We start from the raw sequence: 23,186 nt of genomic DNA on the forward strand, positions 1-23,186 counted from the left end.
AAATAATAATAATAATAATAATAAAAATAAAATTTAAAAAGTGTTAATAAAAACAACAACAACACATGTAAGTTACTATAGGGACTAAAAAGCTACATGTGTTTGATAGGTCCAGCCCATAGGCTCCCAATGTGCAGCCTGTGTTCTCCATGACTTTGGAAGTTCTTTGATGTGATAACTAGAATGTGTGTTCTCAGCTCTTCTTTTTTTTTTTTTTTTAAGATTTTATTTATTTGTCAGAGAGAGAGAGAAGAGCGCATGCAAGCACAAGCAGGGGAAGTGGCAGGCAGTGGGAGAAGCAGGCTCCCCACTGAGCAGGGAGCTGGATGTGAGACTTGATCCCAGGACTTGATCCCAGGACCCTGAGATCATGACCTGAGCCAAAGCAGATGCTTAACTGACTGAGCCACCCAGGCGTCCCTCGGAGAGATCTTAATCTAACACTAATCTTGATTTGGAATAATATACTATTGATTTACCATTAATATCTGTTTCTGGCATAAAGAATTGGCACCTTCATTTCAGTTGAGTGCTACTTTTCTTTATTCAGACTTTGAAAGACCCTATGTTTCCAATGTTGGAACTCTTAATTAAACAGTGAGGGGTCAAGGATGCTTATATGAGATACTCTGCAGGCAATATCATTCTATTTCCTAACCAGAGAGTTAGGAAGAGCCACTTACGGATTTGGCCATAGCTTCATTTATTTGTGTTTGGCTCTGAATGCTTTCTTGTGGTATCGTAGTCCATATTTCCTCAGTTTTGTGGCATGAATGTAATAAGGTACTTAGTTTACTGAAGAGAGTGGTAAAAAGCATTAATAAGGAATTGAAAGCAGCAACTAAGTAACCCTTGCAAATTTTCAAGCCTGCCTTTTCCAGGCATCTTAAGTCTCCTAAGAAAGATGTCAGGTAGTCAGGACCAGCTCTAGATAATTTACAGTATCATATTCCGTATCTGTGCAAAGAAGCCCTGAACCCAACAAAGGTTCAAAGACCTATTTGGGGTTGGAATGCCTACCCTCTTTGTTTCAATCCCCCTCTGCCTTAAGGGTCCCATGACTTTGCAGGCTTTTAGACTGCCCCCAACTGGAGCCCCATCATGGTCCCCTGAGAGTTCCAAAGCCTGATTTATATGTACTTTATCTCCTCAAGGGGAAGATACAGATGGTTGTTTGCATCATCATGGGCACACGTGACGATCTCTATGGGGCCATTAAAAAGCTATGCTGTGTGCAAGCTCCTGTGCCCTCACAGGTGAGTGGGAGCTGGGCAGGAGGCACAGATGGAAACTATAGCCTCCCTTGAGGCTTTGAAAAGAGGTATACAGGTGTTCAAAAAGACTGCAGTAACTATTAGAAGCCATCACGTGTAATCTTTCTGGTGGAACAGTCCCCTTATTAGAGTAACCTGGTTAAAAGCAGATGCTCTTTGTAAATGCTGCCTTCATGTTCTCAAATGAGTTACTTTTGCTGGTTCAGTGGGTGAGCTGCTGGGTGTTTTCACCTGACTGGGTTCTGAGAGGATAGGCTTCACTCTGAAAGGGAAAGCTGTTTTTCCTAAGTAGGTTTAAAAAAAAAAAAATTCTCTGTGAGATTCCTTTGAAAGTTTTTGTTTTTTGGTGTTTTTTTTTTGTTTTGTTTTGATTTGTGTGTGGGGGGGTGGTGTATGTATGTGTGTGTGCATGCCTGCCTAGAAATCCTAGAATTAGAACTAGTCAGGCAAAGTATATTATCTGCTAACTGGGGTTTCTTAATAAACAAATGTAGTGTTTACTTCAGGCTTGTTTACATCGTCTGACAGGCTGATAGTGTCCTCTTTCCCCACGCCCCTTTGTTATAGGTCATCAATGTCCGAACCATTGGTCAGCCGACCAGGCTTCGGAGTGTGGCCCAGAAAATTTTACTTCAGATTAATTGTAAATTGGGTGGTGAGCTCTGGGGAGTGGATATTCCTCTGGTGAGTGATGCTGAGATGTGTCTTCATTCAATTTAGCTCTCCGGAGACTCCTACCTAGTTGTTTTCCTGGTTTTCCTCATAGAGTTATCTTTATTGTCCATGCTTAGTGGTCTAAATGGTTCATAGCGTGATTTTGTATAGCCCAAGTGCTAAGAATGGTTTTTATAACTTTAAATAGTTGAAACCAATCAAAATAAGACTAATATTTCCTGACACATGAAAATTATATGAAATTCCATTTTCCATGTCTTTAAATGAAGTTTTATTGGAATACAGCCATACTTCTTTATAGACTAGCTATGGCTGTTCTTGTGCTATAATTGAATAGTTCCTGCAGATACTGCGTGGCTCATAGAGCCCAACGTTATTTACTGTTTAGTCCTTTACAGAAGTGTGCTGGTCCTGTTCTAGATCTCAGACTTGTTCATAGTGTTTAAAAAAATGTCAAGTTGATGTCAGTCTTTCTCTTCCTTTCCCAGAACTTATTTTCATATGTTGCTTTTGGGGTGCAGATAACAAAAAGATGGGGTGATGGATTGCTTGTTGTTTTGGGTTTTTTGTTTTTTGTTTTCTAACCCAGAAACAATTAATGGTGATTGGGATGGATGTTTACCATGATCCTAGCCGAGGCATGCGCTCTGTGGTTGGCTTCGTTGCGAGCATCAATCTGTAAGTACTACTCATAGTGCCATTTTGTTTGGTTATCTCATTTTGATGCCTAATCTTATTGTAAATCCAGCAAATACTTTTTGAATATTTTGTATTATGGTAAAAGTGTACTTTACAAAAGTATACTAAACTTTTTCCTCCTTTATCTTCCTATTAGTTTATTCAGTCTATTTACCAGACTTGTCAGATCTATAAATTTGTTCGCCTGGCTGTGGTGTAATCTTCTTCAGAATGGGGGCTGTGTCTTAAGTAGTTTTTCCCCCTCCAGGAATGAGGGATTTTTTTGTTTGTTCTGATTGTAAAAACAAGGCATGCTCATGCAGATACCTGCAGAAATTTATAAAGTGAAACTTCCTCATGGGCAGTCTTTTATTAACTACCACCAAAGGTTTGATTTTAGATCAAACTTTTAGATTCTCATTTATGCACATAGTAACACGTATATAGGTGGTGTATATATGTAAACAAAATGGCATATTACTATGTATACTATTCCTTAGTTTGTTTTATGTACTTAAATTGTATATTGCTGATATTTTTTCATATCCATACAAATAAATCTCAACCAATTCTTCTCAACTGCTGCATGGAATTTATTGTATGCTAGAGCACTATTTAACTAGCTTTCTGTTGGATATCTAGGTGGTTAAATTTTTTCAGTTGGAAGCAGTTTTGTAGCAAATACCACAATTATGCCTTTATTTTTACATTCTATGTGTGGCGCATATATATGTCTTTCCCCATATATATGTATATCTTTCCCCATATCGCCATGTGTTTTTACCTGTAAGATAAATGCATTTACTAGGTACTTGTTGTATTGGTGCATAGAGGAGCCTGTGTGTACTGACATTCAGACCGTGGGCCTTCCTCTGTGAGTGTGTCTTCATCTTTCTGTCTTTTCTCTCTCTTACTCCCTCCTCCCCAGCACTCTCACAAAATGGTATTCACGAGTGGTATTCCAGATGCCTCATCAGGAGATTGTGGATAGCCTGAAGCTGTGCCTGGTGGGCTCCTTAAAAAAGTTTTATGAGGTGAGGAGAACAGAAATTTTATTTTATTTATTTTTTTTGAAGATTTTATTTATTTATTAGAGAGAGCGTGCAAGCACAAGCAAGGGGAGTAATAGGCAGAGGGAGAGGGAGAAGCAGGTCCCCCGATGAGCAGGACCCTGGGATCATGACCTGAGCCAAAGGCAGATGTTTACCGACTGAGCCACACAGGCACCCCAGAACAGCAATTTTAAAGTTTCAGGGTGTTTAAGGACTGCCTATCTGACCACTTTAGGAGGAACTCTGATTTAGTGGGAGGGGTCCCAAATTGAAGGTGTCTCCTAAACAGATTGAAAAGTTAGTCATTGCTGAACAGGCAGCTCAGAGGGACTGCTTTCAGGCTTCTACTTGTACAAGAGATAAATACTTTGATTTTGTTTGGTAAGTAATGATTATTCCCAGGTTGTCAGCCTGATACCTGTAGACATAATCTTCATGCCCTTATCAGGGAAGTGGGGGTAAATTTCAGCAGTTAAAGAAGCTTATGAATTTACTCAGCTTTTTATGGCTATTATTAAGCACTTTTCATTTTGGTTCAAGACAAAGACCTCCCTGTAAATCACCCCTAGAACTCCCAGGAATGCTAACCATGGAGAATTGCTGTCATTAAACTGATACTGGGTCTGGCACAATGAGCAAGCAAAGTATTGGGTTTTACCTTGGCCAGTACATCAAAGAAAGTGCTGATAAGTGGCTTTCATTTCTCAGGGTCAGAGTTAGCCTTTCACATAGAGATTAACAGCAAAAAATTTAATAATTTCATATGATTACAGTTAGTCACTAGAACTCCACCTCATTTCTTTTTAGATTAATGTTTCCTACACTGTCCTTCAATTAGTTTAATATTCTTTCAGTATTTGAGGTCATGTAAAAAAAAAAAAAGTTGAATTTTGTCTAAGGAGACCTATATATATGCTCTTTTGTCACCAAGTCCTACCACACCTTCCTTTTTCTTGTTGTTGATGCTATTTTTTCCCTTCAAGCTCTTCTGTAGGCCCTACCTTTTCAAAGATTGCTTCTTTGAAGCCTTTTCCGTTTTCCCCCCACTGCTCCATTCCCTTAGACTTATTTATGTTCCTTCCTCTTCCAAGGCCCCTTGTTTATTTATTAATTTTTTCCAAGGCCTCTTGTTTATATTCTGTGTAGTGGCTATTACATTTTGCCTTGTATTAGTTAGTTGTATCCTTATTTATCTTTCTCTGGGTTGTGAATTACTTGAGCACTGCTTGGTTCTTGATGGCCGTGTAACAAATTTACCCTAAAACTTTGTGACATGCAGTGAGCATTTATGATTCTGAAGTCAAGGAGTCAAGAAGTTGAGCAGGGTGCAGTGGGCTCTGGTGCCTCTTCATGTGGTCTTTCCGCATGAGCTAGTTTGGGCTTCCTCACAGCATGGTGGCACACGGTTCAAGGTGTGAGCATTCCAAGAAACTAGAGCCAGGTGGAAATCATGTTGCCTTTATACCGTAGTCTTGAAAGTCATGCAGTATCACTTTCACTGCATTCCATTTGTACAGTAGTCTCATTATGAATATGCCTAATATTTGGAGGAGCCAGTGTGGGGATGGGATAGATTTAAATAATGGATCTGCTCTATAAAGCCGTTACATACATTTTCATATGTTTGAACTAATTTAATTACATTTCCCCCCTCAATTTGCCACTGTTTGTTCCTTACAATAAATTTGTGCAGAACTCTTGAGTGTAGAATTTAGCTGGTGGTTAACTAATCCAGTTCTTTCTCAGGCCATTCATTCTTCCATCAGTATTATATCCTGAAGAAGCATTAACCCAATTTCCTAATATATTTGACTGTCAACATCAGTATTATTAGAAGACTTGTTAAAGTAATATAACTGATTTTTAACCAACGAGGTTAGTGTCCCATCACATTGCAGTATGGTAGTAAATATAATCTGAAATGTGAGTCAAAGGATACTGAGGCATTACTAGAGTTCAACTCAGTTATGAGTAATTACTCCAGTTCATTGTCATATTACATGACCAAAATATCTCCCAGAGCTTTGCCACTTACGTTTGCAGGCTTTCATTTGACATTGTCAGGTTCTAAAAGCAAGAATAGTCTCAGCAACATGGCTCTACTTTTTCAGGCATGGGGTACACTTAAGCTACAGGCAATGATATTATCTCTTGTTCTAAGCCTGTTTTGAGATACCGATGAATGTAATACTGGATTTCCCTCATTGCATAACCATTGATTCATTCCTTTATCCTCAGCTACCATTCTTCCTTCCCTCCATTCATACCCTAACTTTTCTACCTTTGGAAGGAATGTTAGGTTTGGCTCCTATGCTGGTGTAGGTTGCTGATAGCAATGCTGCTCTGGCAGGTGCTTCCACCTTAGTCCACTCCCATTCATATAGGGAAGGGCTACACAGGTACAGAATTAGTGAGCTCTCTTGCCCACTAGGCGGTTTAGCTGCATTTCCTGTGAACCTCAATTTTGCTAGAGGGGTGAAAGCACGATCTATCCCATCAGGCCCTTAGGAATTTCATCATAAAGGTTTAAAAATACAGTTACAGTTTTTTGCTTAGAGATTGTTATAGATTGAATTATATAACCACCCCCCCACACACACACACACACAAAAAGGTATTGACATCCTAACCCTCAGTACTAGTGAATGTGACTATATTTGGAAATAGGGCCTTTGCAGATGATGGAGTTAAGATGAGGTCATGAGAGTGTGCCCTAATCCAGTATGACTGTGTCCTTATGAAAGGAGGAGATTTGAACACAGAGGCAGATACACTTAGAGGAAAGACGATGTGAAGACACAAGGAGATCACCAGCTACAAGCCAAGGAACACTTGAGGCCACCAGAGGCTAGGAGGGGGTCATGGAACAGATTATCCCTCATAGCCCTCAGGAGGAACCAACCCTGCCAACACCCTGATCTCAGACTTCTAGCCTCCAGCCCTGTGAAACAATACATATCTGCTGTTGAAGCCACTCAGTTAGTGGTACTTTGTTATGGCAGCCCTAGTGAATGGATACACAGTTCATCCCAGCTCTGGCACCTGCAGTTGCAGCTCTGGTCTGAGATCCAGTAGGAAAAAAGAGTGTTGAGGTCACATGGGAAAAACAAAAAAACGTATTGTTATACCAGCATCTTTCTCCACCCCCTCTTCTCTGGATCCCCCACAGAAGGGTCTGAGAGACATCCTCTGGGCCCTGCTCATGTTGACTGTCAGTACACACTCATGAAAGCATGCAAGTCAATCCTTCACGCCTTTATTCCCTCCATTTTAGACAAAAAAGTGTTTCAATTTTCCATTCTATTCTCTGTCAAACTGTTACTTTGAGGATGAAAATGTGTTCCTTGGTCACAAGGAAATGTGAGTTGTCCAAATTGGTGCAGTATCTTCTGTTTTAGACCTTTTTTTTTTAGTATTTTGAGCATTTATGTCTACCAGCAGGTATGCATAGCCCAGTCCACAATAGATGTCTCTTTATGTCAGGAACTATTTCTTGCCTCCTGGAGCTACCAGGGTCAGTCTAACTTGCCACCTATGTGCAGGGCTTTCCCCTCAGGGAATCTACCCCAGAGCCATCTGCATTCTCTGTATCTCCTCTTGTCAGTCAGAACAATTCTTGTAGGCATTTTGCACTTCAGAGGGTGCAAGAGAAATGTCTAGATTCAACCCATTGCTGCAGCCTCCAATGTCCATCCATTTCATGGACCTAGGTGTCACCTCAAGCAAGCACACCAAAATATCTGCTTGCTAGTTCCAACCTCTTTTTGATTCTGGAAGGAGATAATTATTCCCCATTCACCCTTTACTCTACTTACTGGTAATGTCTACTCTGCTTTTCTGTCTCTGGATTTACTGATTTGGGATGCATTATACAGAAGTAATCATAAAATATGTGACCTTTTGTGTCTGGCTTCTTTTGTTGAGCATGTTTTTAGGGTTCATGCAAGTTGTAGCATATATCACTACTATGTTCTTTTTTATGGATGAGTAATATTCCATTGTGTGTTTATCCATCCATTATTGATAGACATTTGCACTTGTTCCTACCTTTTAACTATTGTGAATACTGCTGTAAATATGCCTGTGTATTCATTTGAGTACCCATTTGCATTTCTTTTGGGTATATACCTAGGAGAAATTGATGGGCCATAAGGTAATTCTCTGTTTAACTTTTTGAGGAACTAGCAAACTTTTCCACAGTGGCTACACCATTTTCATTCCTACCAGCAATGTACAGAGGTTCCAATTTCCCCAATCCTTGCCAACGCTTTGTTTTCCATTTTTAATTATAGCCACCGTGAAGTGGTATCTCATTGTGGTTTTAACTTGCATTTCCTTAATAACCAACAACGTTGAACATCTTTTCATATGCTTATTGTCCATATTTTCTTTGAAGAAGTCCTTTCAGATCTTTTCCCCTTTTTTTAACTGAGTTATGTGTCTTTTTGTTGAATTGTAAAGTTTTTCTTACATATTTTGGATACAGAATGCTTGTCTGATAAATGATTTGCAAATATTTTGTCCCATTCTGTAGAATGTCTTCACTTTTTTTGATAATGTTAATTTGATGCATAAAAATTTAAAATTTTTATGAAGTCCGGTTATCTGTTTTTCTTTTGTCCATATATGTTTGTTATTCTTAATGTCAATACAAGACTATTTTGATTACTGTTTCTTTTTAGTTTTGAAATCTGAAAGTGTGAGTCTTCCAGGTTTGTTTTCTTTTTCGAGTATTATTTTAGCTGTTCAGGGCCCCTTAGAATTTCATATGAAATTTCCATTTCTGAAAGAAACAAGCCATTGGCATTTTGATAAGGATTGCACTGAATTTGTAGATTGCTTTGCAGGTGTTGCCATCTTAATAATATTTAGTCGTGTAATATATAGACAGGATATTTTTTCTATTTATTTAGGTCTTCTTTAATTGCTTTCAGCAACATTTTATAGTTTCCATGTACAAATATTTTACCTCCCTGATTAAATTTATTCCTAGGAATTTTATTGTTTTAGATGCTATTGTAAATGTAATTCTCTTAATTTCATTTTTTAATTGTCCATTGCTGGTGTACAGAAACATAGCTGGTTTTTATGTATTAATCTTTAACCACTTTTTTGAATTTATTAGGTTTAGGGCTTTTTTTTTTCAAAAATTCTTGGAATTTTCTATTTATGGAATCAGGTCATCTCCAAATAGAGATAGTTATAATTCTTTCTTTCCAATTTGGATACAAAAATTTTATTTATTTATTTATTTATTTATTTATTTATTTATTTATTTGAGAGAGAGAGAACACCTACGTGAGCAGGGGGAGGGGCAGAGGGGGGAGAGGGAGCAAAAGGGGGAGAATCCCAAGCAGACTCCAAGCCGAGCACAGAGCTCAGTGCAGGGCTCCATTCCACGACCCTGAGATCATGACCTGAGCCAAAACCAAGAGTCACATAACTTAACTAACTGAGCCACTCAGGCGCCCCTCCAATTTGGATGTCTTTTATTTCTTTTTCTCGCACAGTTGCTCTGGTTGGAATTTCCAGTACAACGTTGATAGCAATGGTGAAAACAGGCACCCTATTTTATTCCTGATGTTTGTAGGGGAATAATTTCAAGTTTTTCACTATTGAGTATGGTAGCTCTGAGTTTTCCATAAGCTTGCTTTCTCATGTAAAGGAAGTTTTCTTCTATTCCTAATTTAATGAGCATTTTTCTTTCTTTTCTTTTTTTTCTGACAGGTGATGAGCATTTTTATGTTGAAAGGTGTTGGATTTTATCAAATGCATTTTCTGCATATTAATTTATAAGAATCTTATTCACAGTAATACCAAATTAATTTCAGTAATGTACAAAAACTTTGTCCTCATATAGTTATATTCTCTTCCTCTTTTTGTATGCTAATTCTATATTAGGGTTCTCTAGAGAAATAGAATCAAGAGTGTTTGGTGTGTGTGCACGCAGAGAGAGATTTATTTAAGGAATTGGCGCACATAATTTATGGAGCCTGGCAAGTCCAAAATCTTCAGAGTGGGCCAGCAGGCTGAAGACCCAGAAAATAGCTGATGTTGCAGATCAAATTTGAGTTTATCCTACTTTGTATTCCTTAGGCTTCTTGGATGTTCAGTTGAATTTTTCACCAGGTTTGGTAATTTGGGGTCCACTATTTCTTCAGATAGTCTTTTTGACCCTTTCTCTCTCACCTGTCAGTACTACTGAGATACTGAGACTCCAATTATTTGTGTTTGGTGTTTGATGGCATCTTACTGTCTCAGAGGCTCCATTCATTTTTCTCCTTTTTTCTTCCTCTTTCTCATACTGGATAATCTCAGTGGACCTGTCTCCTAGTTCATGGATTATTTCTTCTGCCTGATCCGATCTGCTGTTGAGCCCATCTAGTGGAATTTGTTGTTTCAGTTATTATACTTTCTAACTCCAAAATTTCTATTTGGTTCTTGCTTATAACTTGTCTCTTTATTGATGGTCTTTTTGGTGAGACATTTCCTATACTTAAGGTCTTTAGATACGGTTTTCTTTACTTCTTTGAACAGTATTTAAAATATTGGCTTAAAGTCCTTCTCCAGTAAAGTCATCAACTGGGTTTATCCCAGGCAGTTTCTACTGACTACTTTTTTTTTTTCATGTGAATGGGCCATATTTTACTCTCTCTTGACGTGTCTCATAATTTTTTGTTGAAAATGAGACATTTTTAATATAATGTGGCAGCTCTGCAAATTAAATCTCCACTCCCAAGAATTGTTGTTGTTGTTCTTTGATGACTTTTCTGGCCTGATTCTATAATTTCTATAATCTAGATTATGTGTAGCATTGAAAATTTCCCCTTGGTTAGCTTAGTGATCAGTTAATGACTGAACAAATACTTCTTTAAATGTCTTGAATGTGTTCTGCCTCCTCCAGTGACTGCTACATTATTTTCACAATTACCATAGTAGTTGAGGCTACAAATGTGACAGCTACTGCAGAGAAAGGGGGATGTGAGTAGAGCAAGTTAAAACACTGTAAAGCTTGTGAGATTCAGCTGGTTTTATTGAGTAAATGCTCCTCAGATTGTTGCAAACCTCTGGTTAGTATCCACAATTCCAGAAAGTTTGATTTTGACCATTTTTGCTTTTATGGAGGAGCAGATTTTTCAAGGTCCTCTCTTTCCCATTCAGTTTCCTGAGGAGTACTTTTGACAGTCTTGCAGTTTTCCAGGTGGACAGTGATTAGAGTCTAGAACTCACTAAGTACATTTATTTATTTTTTCTTAAGATTTTATTTATTTGACCGAGAGAGACACAGCGAGAGAGGGAACACAAGCAGAGGGAGTGGGAGAGGGAGAAGCAAGCTTCCCGCTGAGCAGGGAGCCTGATGCGGGGCTCGATCCCAGGACCCTAGGATCATGACCTGAGCCGAAGGCAGACACTTAACGACTGAGCCACCCAGGCGCCCCTAGGACTCACTAAGTTTAGATGACACTAGGAAACCTCCAACATTTTGGTTTGGTGCCCTAAAGAGCTACATTGTAGGAATAAGGGTGAGTCAGTGGTATATAAACCCTTAGAGCAAACTACAGTTCATCTTTGAATTATTCTATTCCTGAAACCAGATACAATGACCCAGAATGCTAGTGTTCCCAAGTTTCTCATAGTGCTAATACCCCAGACTCCTGGAAGGAACATACTTAAATCTTCTCTGTATTAAAACATCATTCCAGGCTTAACCTCATTTCTATTAACACTATGTATAAATGCTATGTTTGGCATATAATTTTTAGAAAGGAATATATGTGTGATATATACATACATGTATATGTCTACACATATGTGTGTGTATGGGTAGGTATAGTTACATACATACACATATGCATATACATATATACAAGGACATACATATATGCATATACGTGTATATATAAAATCTACTTGCGTTTAATTGAAGACTTAATGAAGAAAAAAGAATAAGAAAGCCAAGATACAAAAGGACAGAAACCCTAGGGGCATATGCTAATTCTGAAAGCGGCAACTAAAATGTTGAAAAGCTTTAGCACATTTGTCTCTAAGGATCAAAAACAGGAGGCCAGGGCCCCTAAATCAGTGGTGGTCCTGAGTATACTTTCCCACTCTTTGGGTTGTGAATCTAAAAGGCTGCAGACTAGGAGTAAAGAAGAACTATAGGTAGACTGACTCTGAATCATGTCAGTCCCTGAATATGAATTTAGGTGAACTTGACTGCTAGTTTCACTACCCACTTGCCAGAGCAAATACAAATCCTCTGAAGAAAGGTAACATTATCTTAGGCATCAAAATGTTTCCACAATGCCTACCAATAAAATAATAACTAATAACACAAGGAGAGAAAATGAAGTGACTAAAAACAAACAAATAAAAAAACAGATAATTGATTCTGATCCACATAGGATTCAGATATTTGAGTAATCAGACACTTTTTAAAATTGCTACACTTGGGGCACCTAGGTGGCGTAGTCACTTAAGCATCAGACTCTTGATTTCAGCTCAGGTCATGATCTCATGGTTGTGAGATCAAGCCCTGATTCAGGCTCTGTGCTGGGCATGGAGCCTGGTTAAGATTCTCTCTCTCCCTCTCTGCCCACATCTCTCTCTACCCCCCTCTAAAAAAAAAAAATAGCTACACTTAATGTGTTTAAAAAGATAAAAGACAACATTAAGAATTTTAGCAAAGGGCGCCTGGGTGGCTCAGTTGGTTAAGCAACTGCCTTCAGCTCAGGTCATGGTCCTGGAGTCCCGGGATCGAGTCCCGCATCGGGCTCCCTGCTCGGCAGGGAGTCTGCTTCTCCCTCTGACCCTCCTCTCTCTCGTGCTCTCTCTCATTCTCTCTCTCGCAAATAAATAAAATCTTAAAAAAAAAAAAAAAAGAATTTTAGCAAAGATTTGGGAGCTATGAGGAAAAAGTTGGAATTTCTTGAACTGAAATTTATGCTAACCAAAATTAAATACTGGTAGTGGATGGGTTATTAGGTTGCTAGGACTGCCATAACAACATACCATAGACCGGGTGGCTTAAACAGCAAAGATCTATTTCTTCACAGTTCTGGAGGACGGGAAGTCTAAGATTACGGTGTTGGCAGGGCTGGATTCTCCTGAGGCCTTTCTTCTTGTCTTGTAGATGACTGTCGTTTCTCTGTCACATGGTCTTCATCCTGTGTGTTATCTGTGTCCTAATATCCTCTTCTTAAAAAGACACAGTCATATTTAATTAGACCCTACCCTGGTGACCTCATTTCAACTTGATAACCTCTTTTTAAAAGCTCTGTCTCCAACTACAGTCCCATTCTGGGATACTAGGGGTTAGGACTTCAACATACAAATTTTGGGGAAACACAACTCTATGCATAAAAATGGGTAACAGTAGTTTAGACTTAGTTGAGGAAGGAAAAAGTCAACTGAAAGAGATAAAAAACTGAAGCATTGAGATACAAAGACGTGGGAGATATGGGGTTAAAATACAATATATGCATAATTGGCCCAGAAGGAATTTAAAGAGGGTATAGAACAGAAGAAATATCTGAAAAGACAATGGTAAAGAATAATCCAAAAGTGATTGAAAAACAACAAAGCACAGATAATCTGAAAAGTCCCAAGTAGGATGTATAAAAAGATAAGTACACTTAGGTGTACATTATAATAAAACTGTTGAACACACACACAAACCTTAAGATCAGTCAAAGGAAAATAAAAGAAATGTTACCTTAAAGGAGCAACAAATGGACTAATAGCTAACTTGTCCAAAGAAAAAGTGTAAGCACAGGTAATAAAATAATAGCTACGAAGTGCTTAAAGGGGCATCTGGCTCGCTCAGTCAGTGGAGAATGGGACTCTTAATCTCGGGGTTGTGAGTTTGAGCCCCATATTGGGTGCAGAGATTACTTAAAAAAATAAAATCTTTAAAAGAGAAAAAAGAACTGCCAATGTAGAATCTAGTATCCATGAAATATAACTTCTAGTAAGGTGAAATAAAGATACTCTATGACAAACAAAAAGTTGACAGACTTTGTCACTGGCAAACTTGCATTGAAGGAAGATACTAAATGGCATTCATCACCTGAAGGCAAATTATCCTAAAGAGAAACACAGAAGTGGTTTCAGGAATAAAAGTGGCAAATATGGGATAAATTTGAATGAATACATACCATCTTCAATAATATAATTCCTGAAAAGATATATATTCATGTGTGTGTATAAATTTCAAATTAATGACAATAGTACATATATTAGGAAGAAATAAATGAAATTCTGATGCTGTTAGTTCCTTGAATTGTTGAGTAAAAGATGAAAGTAATAATATGTATTACACTTCGATTTGCTAAAGATCTATGTTGGTGTCATTTCTAGATTAGACACTAAATAATAAAAGTATGTAACTATCAAGATAAGAGAAAATAAGACAATAAAAAAATTTTTTTAAAAAGAAAGAAAAAAAACAATGTGGAACAGCTGAGACAAAATAGCATGCAATACTTAAATCTTGAAAATGTTACACCATGTCAAAGAAGCCTGTCACAGAAGACCACAGATCCTATAAAAAATGTATAGGAGAGGGAAATCTAGAGAGACAGAAGGTAGACCAATGTTTGCTTAGGGCTGAGGTGGGGGGAGGATGGAAAGTTGGTATCTGTGAATATACTAAATGTGTTGTACATATTTATGAATATACTCAAAATCATTGAATTTTACACTTTAAGTTGGTGAATTATATGGTATATGAATTATATCTCAATAAAAAGATGTTTTAAAAAATTTTAAGAACCATACAGAAATTCTGGAGTTGTAAAATATATTAAATCAAAATTTCACTGGAGGAGGTTAATACCAGATTTGACTAGGCAGAAGAAATAACCAGCAATCTTGAAGATAGGTCAATTGAGATTATCCAGTGTGAGGAAAAGGAAGAAAAAGGAATGAAGAAAATGAATAGAGACTCAAGAGATCTGTGGCACACCATTAATCATATCAACATAAACATAATGTGATTCTCAGAAGGGGAGTAAAGAGAGAGAATGGAGAAGAAAGAACATTGGAAGGAACAATAGCCGCAAATTCTCAAATTTGATGAAAATCAGTAGCAAAGAAGCCAAATGAATACTAAGTAGTAAAAACTCAAAGATATCCACACCTAGACACGTCACAGTAAAAGTACTGAAAGACAGAGAGCATCTTGAAAGCACCTAGAGAAAGCAGCTTACTATGTTCAAGCCATCTTCAGTAAGATTAAGACCTGATCTCTCATCAGAAATCATGGAGGCCAGAAGGCAGTGGGAGGACATATTCAAAATAATGAAAGAAAAAGGTTGAATAAGAATTCAGTATCCAGAAAAACTGTTTAAAAATGAGTGACATCTTGACAATATTAAGCTCAGTGAAAGCAGCTAGATGTAAAAAAGCTATATTTTATATTCTTCCATTTCAATGAACTATCCAGAATAGGCAAATCATAAAGACCGAAAAGAGATTACTAGTTTCCAGAGAGTGGAGATGTGGACAGGAATGGGGAGTAAGTGCTAATGAGTGCAGGGTTCTTTTGGGGTGATGAAAATATTACAGGATTAGTGCACAGCTTGGTGAATATATTAAAAACCACTGAATTATACACTTTGAAATGGAGAATTTTATGGTATGTGATATATGTCAATTTTTTTTAAAATGAAGGAGAATGAATCACTGAACTCTACCTCTGAAACTAATTAATACACTATATATTAATTAATTGAATTTAAATTTAAAAAATAAAAGGGGAATAAACAAAAATAAAATGTGAGTAATCCAATCAAAAAATGAAGGAGAAATTAAGACCTTTTTAGATAAAAACTGGAAGAATTTATCACTGACACACCTGTCCTATGAGAAATACTAAAGGGAGTCGTTTATGTGGAAATGAAATAACACTAGATAGTAATTTGTGTCCATATGAAGAAATAAGTAGCACCAGAAAAGGTAACCATACAGATAAATATAAAAGAGAGCAAAAATGTATTTTTGTCACTTTTTTTGTACTCCATGATTTAAGAAACAACTTCATAAAGCAATAGATGTTAATCTGAGTAGATGTGCATACAATATGTAAAGATTGAATTTGTGTGACAATAAAGGCACAAAGGAGAGAGGAGGGAATGAAGTCATAGATAAAGTTTTTAATATTACTGAAAGTAACTTTATATTAACCAAATGGCATTGTTCCAAGTTAATATGTTAGTTGTAATTTCCCAGAAAAACACTAAGAAAAGAACTCTGAGGGGCACTTCGGTGGCTCAGTCGGTTAAGCGTCTTTCGACTCAGGTTATGATCTCAGGGTCCTGGGATCGAGTCCCGCATCAGGCTCCCTGCTCGGTGGGAAGCCTGCTTCTCCCTCTCCCTCTGCCCCTCCCCCTGCTTGTGCTCATTTTTTCTCTCTCTCTCTCTCTAATAAGTAAAATCTTAAAAAAAAAAAAACTCTGAAAAATATAACAAGGAAACAACAAGGAAATTAAAATGGTAACTAGAAAATATCTATTTAATAGAAAGTAAGGCATTTGTGGAAGAATAGAGGGACAAAAAAAGATATAAAGCATGTGTAAAACAGTGAAATGGCACATGTAAATCTTACCGTATTAGTAATTACCTTAATTGTAAATGGACTAAACATCCCATTCAAAAGATAGAAATTAGAGAATGGATTAAGTGAAAAATACATGGTTATAATTTCTGCAAGAGACACATTTTAGTGTCAAAGACACAGTTGGTTGAAAGTAAAAGGATAGAACAAGATATATACAAGTAGTAACCAAAACAGAGCTGGAGTGGCTATACTATCAGACAGAATGACTTTAAGATAACAATTGTTACTAGAGACAAGGAGGGACATTTTATAATGGCAAAAGTGTCAATCCATGAGGAAGACCTAGAATATAAATATATGTGAACCTAACCCCAAATAGACCCCTCAAAATACATGAAACTAAAACTAATTAAAGGCAGAAATAGAAAATTCAACAGTAATAGTTGGGAGACTTCAAAATTCCACTTTGAATAATGGATGAAACAATTAGAAATAAGATTAACAAGGAAACAGAATACTTGAACAGCACTATGATCCAACTAAACATAACAGGTATCTATAGAACACCCCACCAACAGAATACATATTCTTCTCAAATGTATATGGCACATTATCTCAAGATAGACCACTTTGTTGGGATGTAAAACAAGACCAAATAAATTTAGAAGGATTAAAATCATATAAAATATGTTCTCAAACCACAATGGAATGAAATTAGAAATTTTTTTTTTAAGATTTATTTATTTGAGAGAGAGAATGAGAGAGAGAGAGCACATGAGAGGGGGGAGGGTCAGAGGGAGAAGCAGACTCCCTGCCGAGCAGGGAGCCCGATGTGGGACTCGATCCAGGGACTCCAGGATCATGACCTGAGCCGAAGGCAGTCGCTTAACCAACTGAGCCACCCAGGCGCCCTGAAATTAGAAATTTTAATAAGAGAGATAAATTCAGGAAATTCATGAATACTCGCGAATAACCAAAGCATCAAAGAAGAGATTAAAAGGTAAGTTAGAAAATACTTTGAAATAAATAAAAACAAAGATGCAACATACCAAAACTTGTGGATGTAGGTAAACAGTGCTTGGAGGGAAATTTACAGCTATAAACACCTATATTAAAAATGAAGATCTCAAAACAACCCAATTTCCACCTTGAGAAATAAGGAAAAGAAGAGCAAACTTAAAGCAAGGAAATAATAGAGATAAGAGCATAAATAAATGGAGAATTGAAAAACGATAGAGAAAATCAATGAAACCAAAAGTTGGTTATTTGAAAAGATAACAAAATTGACAAACCTTTAGCTAAAACACCCATGAAATATAGAATAAGATTACTAAAATCAGGAATGAAAAAGACCTCAGTACTGACCAAACGGGGGGAAAAAAGGATTATAAAACATACTGTAAACAACTGTATCCCAAGAAAATAGGTTAAATGAAATGGACAGACCCCAAGAAAGACACCAACCACTGAATCTTTTTGGTTATACCAAACATTTAAAGAGGAATTAACACCAATTTTTCATAAATTCTTCCATCAAATTGGAAAGGAGGGGACACTTCCCAATTCAGACTGTGAGGCTAATATTATCATGATACTAAAGCTAAACAAAAATATCACAAGAAAGTTGCAGCAGACATCTAGATGGGAAATAAAACTGTCTTTCTAGATGATGTTAACTTACATATAAGAAACCTTAAAGATCACACACACAAACTATTATAGCTAATAAATTAGTTCAGCCAGATTGAGGATATAAGATTAATATACATTAATCAGTTGTACTTCTGTACACTAGCAGTGATCAAAAATGAAATGAAACATAGGAAAAGTTTTAACAAAAGGGCAAGGTGCATACTGAAAACTGCAGAATGTCTTGAAAGAAATTGAAGAAAATGTAAAAGGAAATACATCACTTGTTCATGGATTGGAAGACCCATGTGCCTATGGTAAACTAATCTTTCACAAGGTTGCCATTCAGGGGTGGAAAGAATGGTCTTTTCAAGAAATGATGCAGGGCCTAATGGATATCCACATGCAAAAGAATGAAGTTGGATCCTTGCCGCACACAAGGTACAAAAATTAACTCCAAAGGATCAAGCACCCAAATGTAGGAACTAAAACTTTAAAATTCTGGATAACATAGGTGTAAATCTTTATGACCACAGATTGGACTTCATCAAAATTAAATCTTATTTACTTCAAATGACACCATCAAAGTAAAAAGACAAACCACAGAATGGGACAGAATCATTCATCTGATATATCTGGTAAAGGTCTACTTTCCAGAACATATAAAGAACTCTTACAGCTCAACAACAGAGAGACAAATTACCCAATTTAAAACCAGGGAACATTTGATTAGATATTTCTCCAAAGAGCATATACAAATAGATAAGAAACACATGAGGGGCGCCTGGGTGGCTCAGCTGCTTAACTTGGGTCTGACTCTTGATTTCGGTGCAGGTCATGATCTCAGGGTTGTGAGATCGAGTCCCACACTGGGTTATGTGCTGGGCATGGAGCCTGCTTAAGATTTTCCCTCTCTGCCCCTTCCCCCTAAAAAAAAAAAAACACACACACATGAAAAGAACTTAATATAATTAATAATTAGGGAAATGGGAATCAAAATCACAATGAGATACCACTTCACACCAAAATCAGATAAAGGCATTACAGTAAAGCCACAGACCAGTATCTCTCATGAACATAGATGATGCAGAAATCCTCAACAAAGTATCAGCAAAGCAAATCTAACTATTTAAAAAATTACATACCTTAACTGTACTGAGTTCAGTATTACCCTTCCAAATTTATGTCCACCTGGAACTTGTGAATGTGACCTTATTTGGAAATAGGGTCTTTGCAGATGCAGCCAAGTTAATATGCAGTGAATGAATTAGGATGGGTTGTAATCCAATAAGTGATATTCTTATAAGGGGGAAATTTGGTCACAGACTCATAGGGTGAAAGCCATGTGAAGAAGCAAAGACACAGACAACACAGGGGAGGAGAGGTGTTGTGAAGGTGTAGGCAGAGATTGGAGTGATGTATACAGAGGCCAAGAAACACCAAGGGTTGCCAGCAACCACCAGAAGCTACAAGAGGCAAGGAAGGATTCTTTCCTAGAGCCTTTGGAGGAAGCATGATCCTGCTGATACCTTAATTTTGGACTTACATCCTCTAGGACTGTGAGAGAATAAATTTCTGTTGTTCTAAGCTATTCAATTTGTGGTTGGTTGGTATAGCAACCCTTGGAAAAGAATACAACAACCATGTGTATTCCAGTTACACAAGGATGGTTCAACAGTTAAAGATCTATTAATGTAATCCATCTCATCAACAAGCTAAAGAATAAAAATCATATCACATCAATAGATGCAGAAAAAGCATTTGACAAAATTCAGTTCCCAATTGTGATTAAAAAAACAAAAACTCCCAGAAAATTAGCAGTAGAGGAAGAACTTCATAAATTTAATACAGAACGTCTACAAAAACCCTGCAGCTAACATTATCCTTAATTGTGAGACACTGTATACTTTCCCCTAAGATTGGGCACATGTATTTCCCCTCTCACTATTCCTATTCAGTATCATACTGAAGTCCTAACTAATGCAAAAAGACAAGAAAAGGAAATAAAATATATAAATATTGGAAATGAGGAAAGAAAAGTGTTTGCAGATAGAATGATTGTCTATGTAGAAAATCTCATGGAATCAACAACTAAAAAACCTGGAATAAGCAAGAATTATAAGGTTGCAGGATAAAAGGTTAATACACAAAAATGCGTTTCTTTCCTATATACCAGCAGTGAACAATTGGAATTTGAATTTTAAAAATACCATTTATATCGGCACCAAAAATGAAATATTAAAGTATAAATCTAACACAGCTGGTACACTACATGAGGAAAACTGCAAAACTCTGATAAAAAAGAATAAATAAATGGAGAGATGTTCCATGTTCATTGATAGAAAGACTCAATGTTATTGTCAGTTCTTCCCAGCTTGATCTGTAGAGCCAATGCAATTCCAATCAAAATCTCAGCAAGTTATTTTGTGGAGATCGACAAACTATAAAGTTTACATGTAAGGCAGAAGACACAGGAAACCCTGCACAATACTGAAGAACAAAGTCGAAGGACTGCCATTTCTCAACTTAAAAGTGTTGCTTTAAAGCTACAATAATCCAGGTGGTGTGGTCTTAGCAAAAGAATAGATGTCAGTGAAACAGAATAAGAGAGCCCAGAAATAGAATTATACAAAGTGTCCAGTGATCTTTGATAAAGGAGCACATACAGACAATGGAAAAAGGATAGTCTTTTCAACAAATGGTGCTGGAACAACTGTTCACTTGCATGAAAAAAAATCGAATCACATACCTTTACTTAAATTAACTTAAAAGGTACTGCAAGTTTATATTTAAAATGCAAAATGGTAAACTGGAAGGTAAAAAAATCTAGGTGACCTTGAGTTTTGATGGTAACTTACTTAGATACAAAAGCACAATCCATAATAGAAAGGATAAGTTGGACTTAATTAAAATTAAAACTTCTCAGGGTGCCCAGCTGGCTCAGTTGGAAGAGCATGCGACTCTTGATTTTGGGGTTGTGGGTTTGAGCCCCCAAACTCATGGTTTGGGTGTAGGGATTTTATTTATTTATTTGACAGAGAGAGACACAGCGAGAGAGGGAACACAAGCAGGGGGAGTGTGAGGGAGAAGCAGGCTTCCTGCCGAGCAGGGAGCCCAGTGCGGGGCTTGATTCCAGGACCCTGGGATCATGACCTGAGCCGAAGGCAGACGCTTAATGACTGTGAGCCACCCATGCGCCCCTCAAAACTTTTTTTTAAAGATTTTTTTAATTTATTCATTTGAAAGAGAGAGAGCATGAACAGGGGGAGGTGCAGAGGGAGAGGGAGAAGCAGGCTCTCCGCTGAGCAGGGAGCCCAATGTGGGACTTGATCCCAGGATCCTGGGATCATGACCTGAGCTGAAAGCAGAGGCTTAACCATCTGAGCCACCCAGGCGCCCGATAAACAAAACTTTTTAAAAAATTAAAAACTTCTCTGTGAAAGATACTAAGAGAATGGAAAACTACAGACTGGGAGAAAATATTTGCAAAGCACCTATTTGATAAAGCATCGTTATCCAGAATATACAAAGAACTCCTAAAACTCAAGAAGACAATCTCATTAAAAGAAGGGCAAAAGACTTGACAGACATCTCACCAAAAAAGATATAAAAATGGCAGATAACTATATGAAAACATAACAGGGAATTGTAAATTAAAACAATGAGATCCCATTACACTCCTATTAGAATGGCCAAAATCCAAAACACGGATGACACCAAATGCCAATTGAGGATATGAAGAAATAAGAACTCTCATTCATCTTTGCTGGTAGGAATGAAAAGGGTGCAGATACTTGAAGGGAAGAAAATTTGGCAGTTTCTTTAGGCTCCACTCCCAGCGCAGAGCCCAATGTGATTAAGCGTCTGACTCTTGGTTTCAGGGCAGCTCAATCTCAGGGTTGTGGGATCCAGCCCCGCACTGGGCCCAACGCTCAGCATGGAGTCCACTTGAGATTTCTCTCTTGCTCTCCCTCTACCCTTCCCTCAGTGCATGTGTACGTGCGCGCTCTCTGTCTCAAATGAATATATCTTACTTATTATAAGATTACACATTATATATATTATTATATACTATAAATACATCTTATTTATTTGAGAGAGCACAAGCAGGGGGAGTGGGACAGGGAGACGGAGAAGCAGACTCCCTGCTGAGCAAGGAACCTGACATGGGGCTTGATCCCAGGACCCTGGGATCATGACCTGAGCTGAAGCCAGATGCCTAACCAACTGAGCCACCCAGCACACCCCCCTCCCCCCAAAAAAAGACTCTTGAGGCACCTGACCGGCTCAGTCAGTAGAGCATGTGACTCTTGATCTCTGAGTCGTGAGTTCAAGCCCCAGAATGGTCATGGAGCCTACTTAACTCTCACTATAGGATCCAGTAGTAGCACTTCTTAGTATTTACCCAAATGAGTTCAAAACTTATGTCAGTGCAAAAACTTCCACAGAGTTGTTCATTGCAGCTTTATCCACAATTGCCAAAACTTAGAAGCAACCAAGATCTCCCTTAGTAGGTGAATTGAAAAGTAAACTGTGATGCATCCAGACAATGAAGTATTATTCAGCAATAAAAAGAAGTGAGCTATCAATTCCTGAAAAGACATAGAGGAACTTTAAATACATATTACAAAGTGAAAAAAGCCAATCTGAAAGACTACATACTCCATGGTTCCAACTATAGCACATTCTGGAAAAGAAAAAAACTATGGAACCAGTAAAGAGATCAGTGGTTGCCAGAGGTTTGGGAGTGTAGGGAAAGGAAGGATAAATAGGGGGAGCACGGGATTTTTAGGGCTGTGAAACTATTATACATGATACTGTAATGATGGATACATGACGTCATGTATTTTTTCAAAGCCTAAAGAATATATAACACAGGGGCGCCTGGGTGGCTCAGTTGGTTAAGCAACTGCCTTCGGCTCAGGTCATGATCCTGGAGTCCCAGGGTCAAGTCCCGTATCGGGCTCCCTGCTCAGCAGGGAGTCTGCTTCTCCCTCTCCCGCTCCCCCCTCTTGTGCTCTGTCTCTAAAATAAATAAATAAAATCTTAAAAAAAAAAAAAAGAATATATAACACAGTGTGAGCCCTAATATAAATTATGGATTTTAGGGCACCTCGGTGGCTCAGTTGGTTAAACATCTGCCTTTGGCTCAGGTCATGATCCCAGGGTCCTGGGATCGAGTCCCACATCAGGCTCCCGGCAGAGGGGAGACCCTGCTTCTACCTCTGCCTGCCACTTCCCCTGCTTGTGCATGCTCTTTATCTCTGTAAAATAAATAAAATCTTTAATAAATAAATAAATGGCTGTCCAAAAGAAAAA

General features: G+C 37.7%; 1 protein-coding gene across 2 annotated transcripts in view; it reads left to right on the top strand.

The window, feature by feature from the left end:
• The window catches only part of PIWIL2 (piwi like RNA-mediated gene silencing 2), a 71,108-nt gene that overhangs the window by 29,234 nt on the left and 18,688 nt on the right, over nt 1-23,186 (top strand). For both annotated transcript variants that reach the window (XM_021698899.1, XM_021698900.1), the window contains exons 16-19: nt 1,155-1,256; nt 1,842-1,958; nt 2,539-2,627; nt 3,556-3,661. In XM_021698899.1, the coding sequence (XP_021554574.1) occupies nt 1,155-1,256; nt 1,842-1,958; nt 2,539-2,627; nt 3,556-3,661 (414 nt within the window). The remainder of the gene's footprint in view (nt 1-1,154; nt 1,257-1,841; nt 1,959-2,538; nt 2,628-3,555; nt 3,662-23,186) is intronic.

Source organism: Neomonachus schauinslandi, chromosome 2 (assembly GCF_002201575.2).
Source record: "Neomonachus schauinslandi chromosome 2, ASM220157v2, whole genome shotgun sequence".
NCBI lineage: Eukaryota > Metazoa > Chordata > Mammalia > Carnivora > Phocidae > Neomonachus > Neomonachus schauinslandi.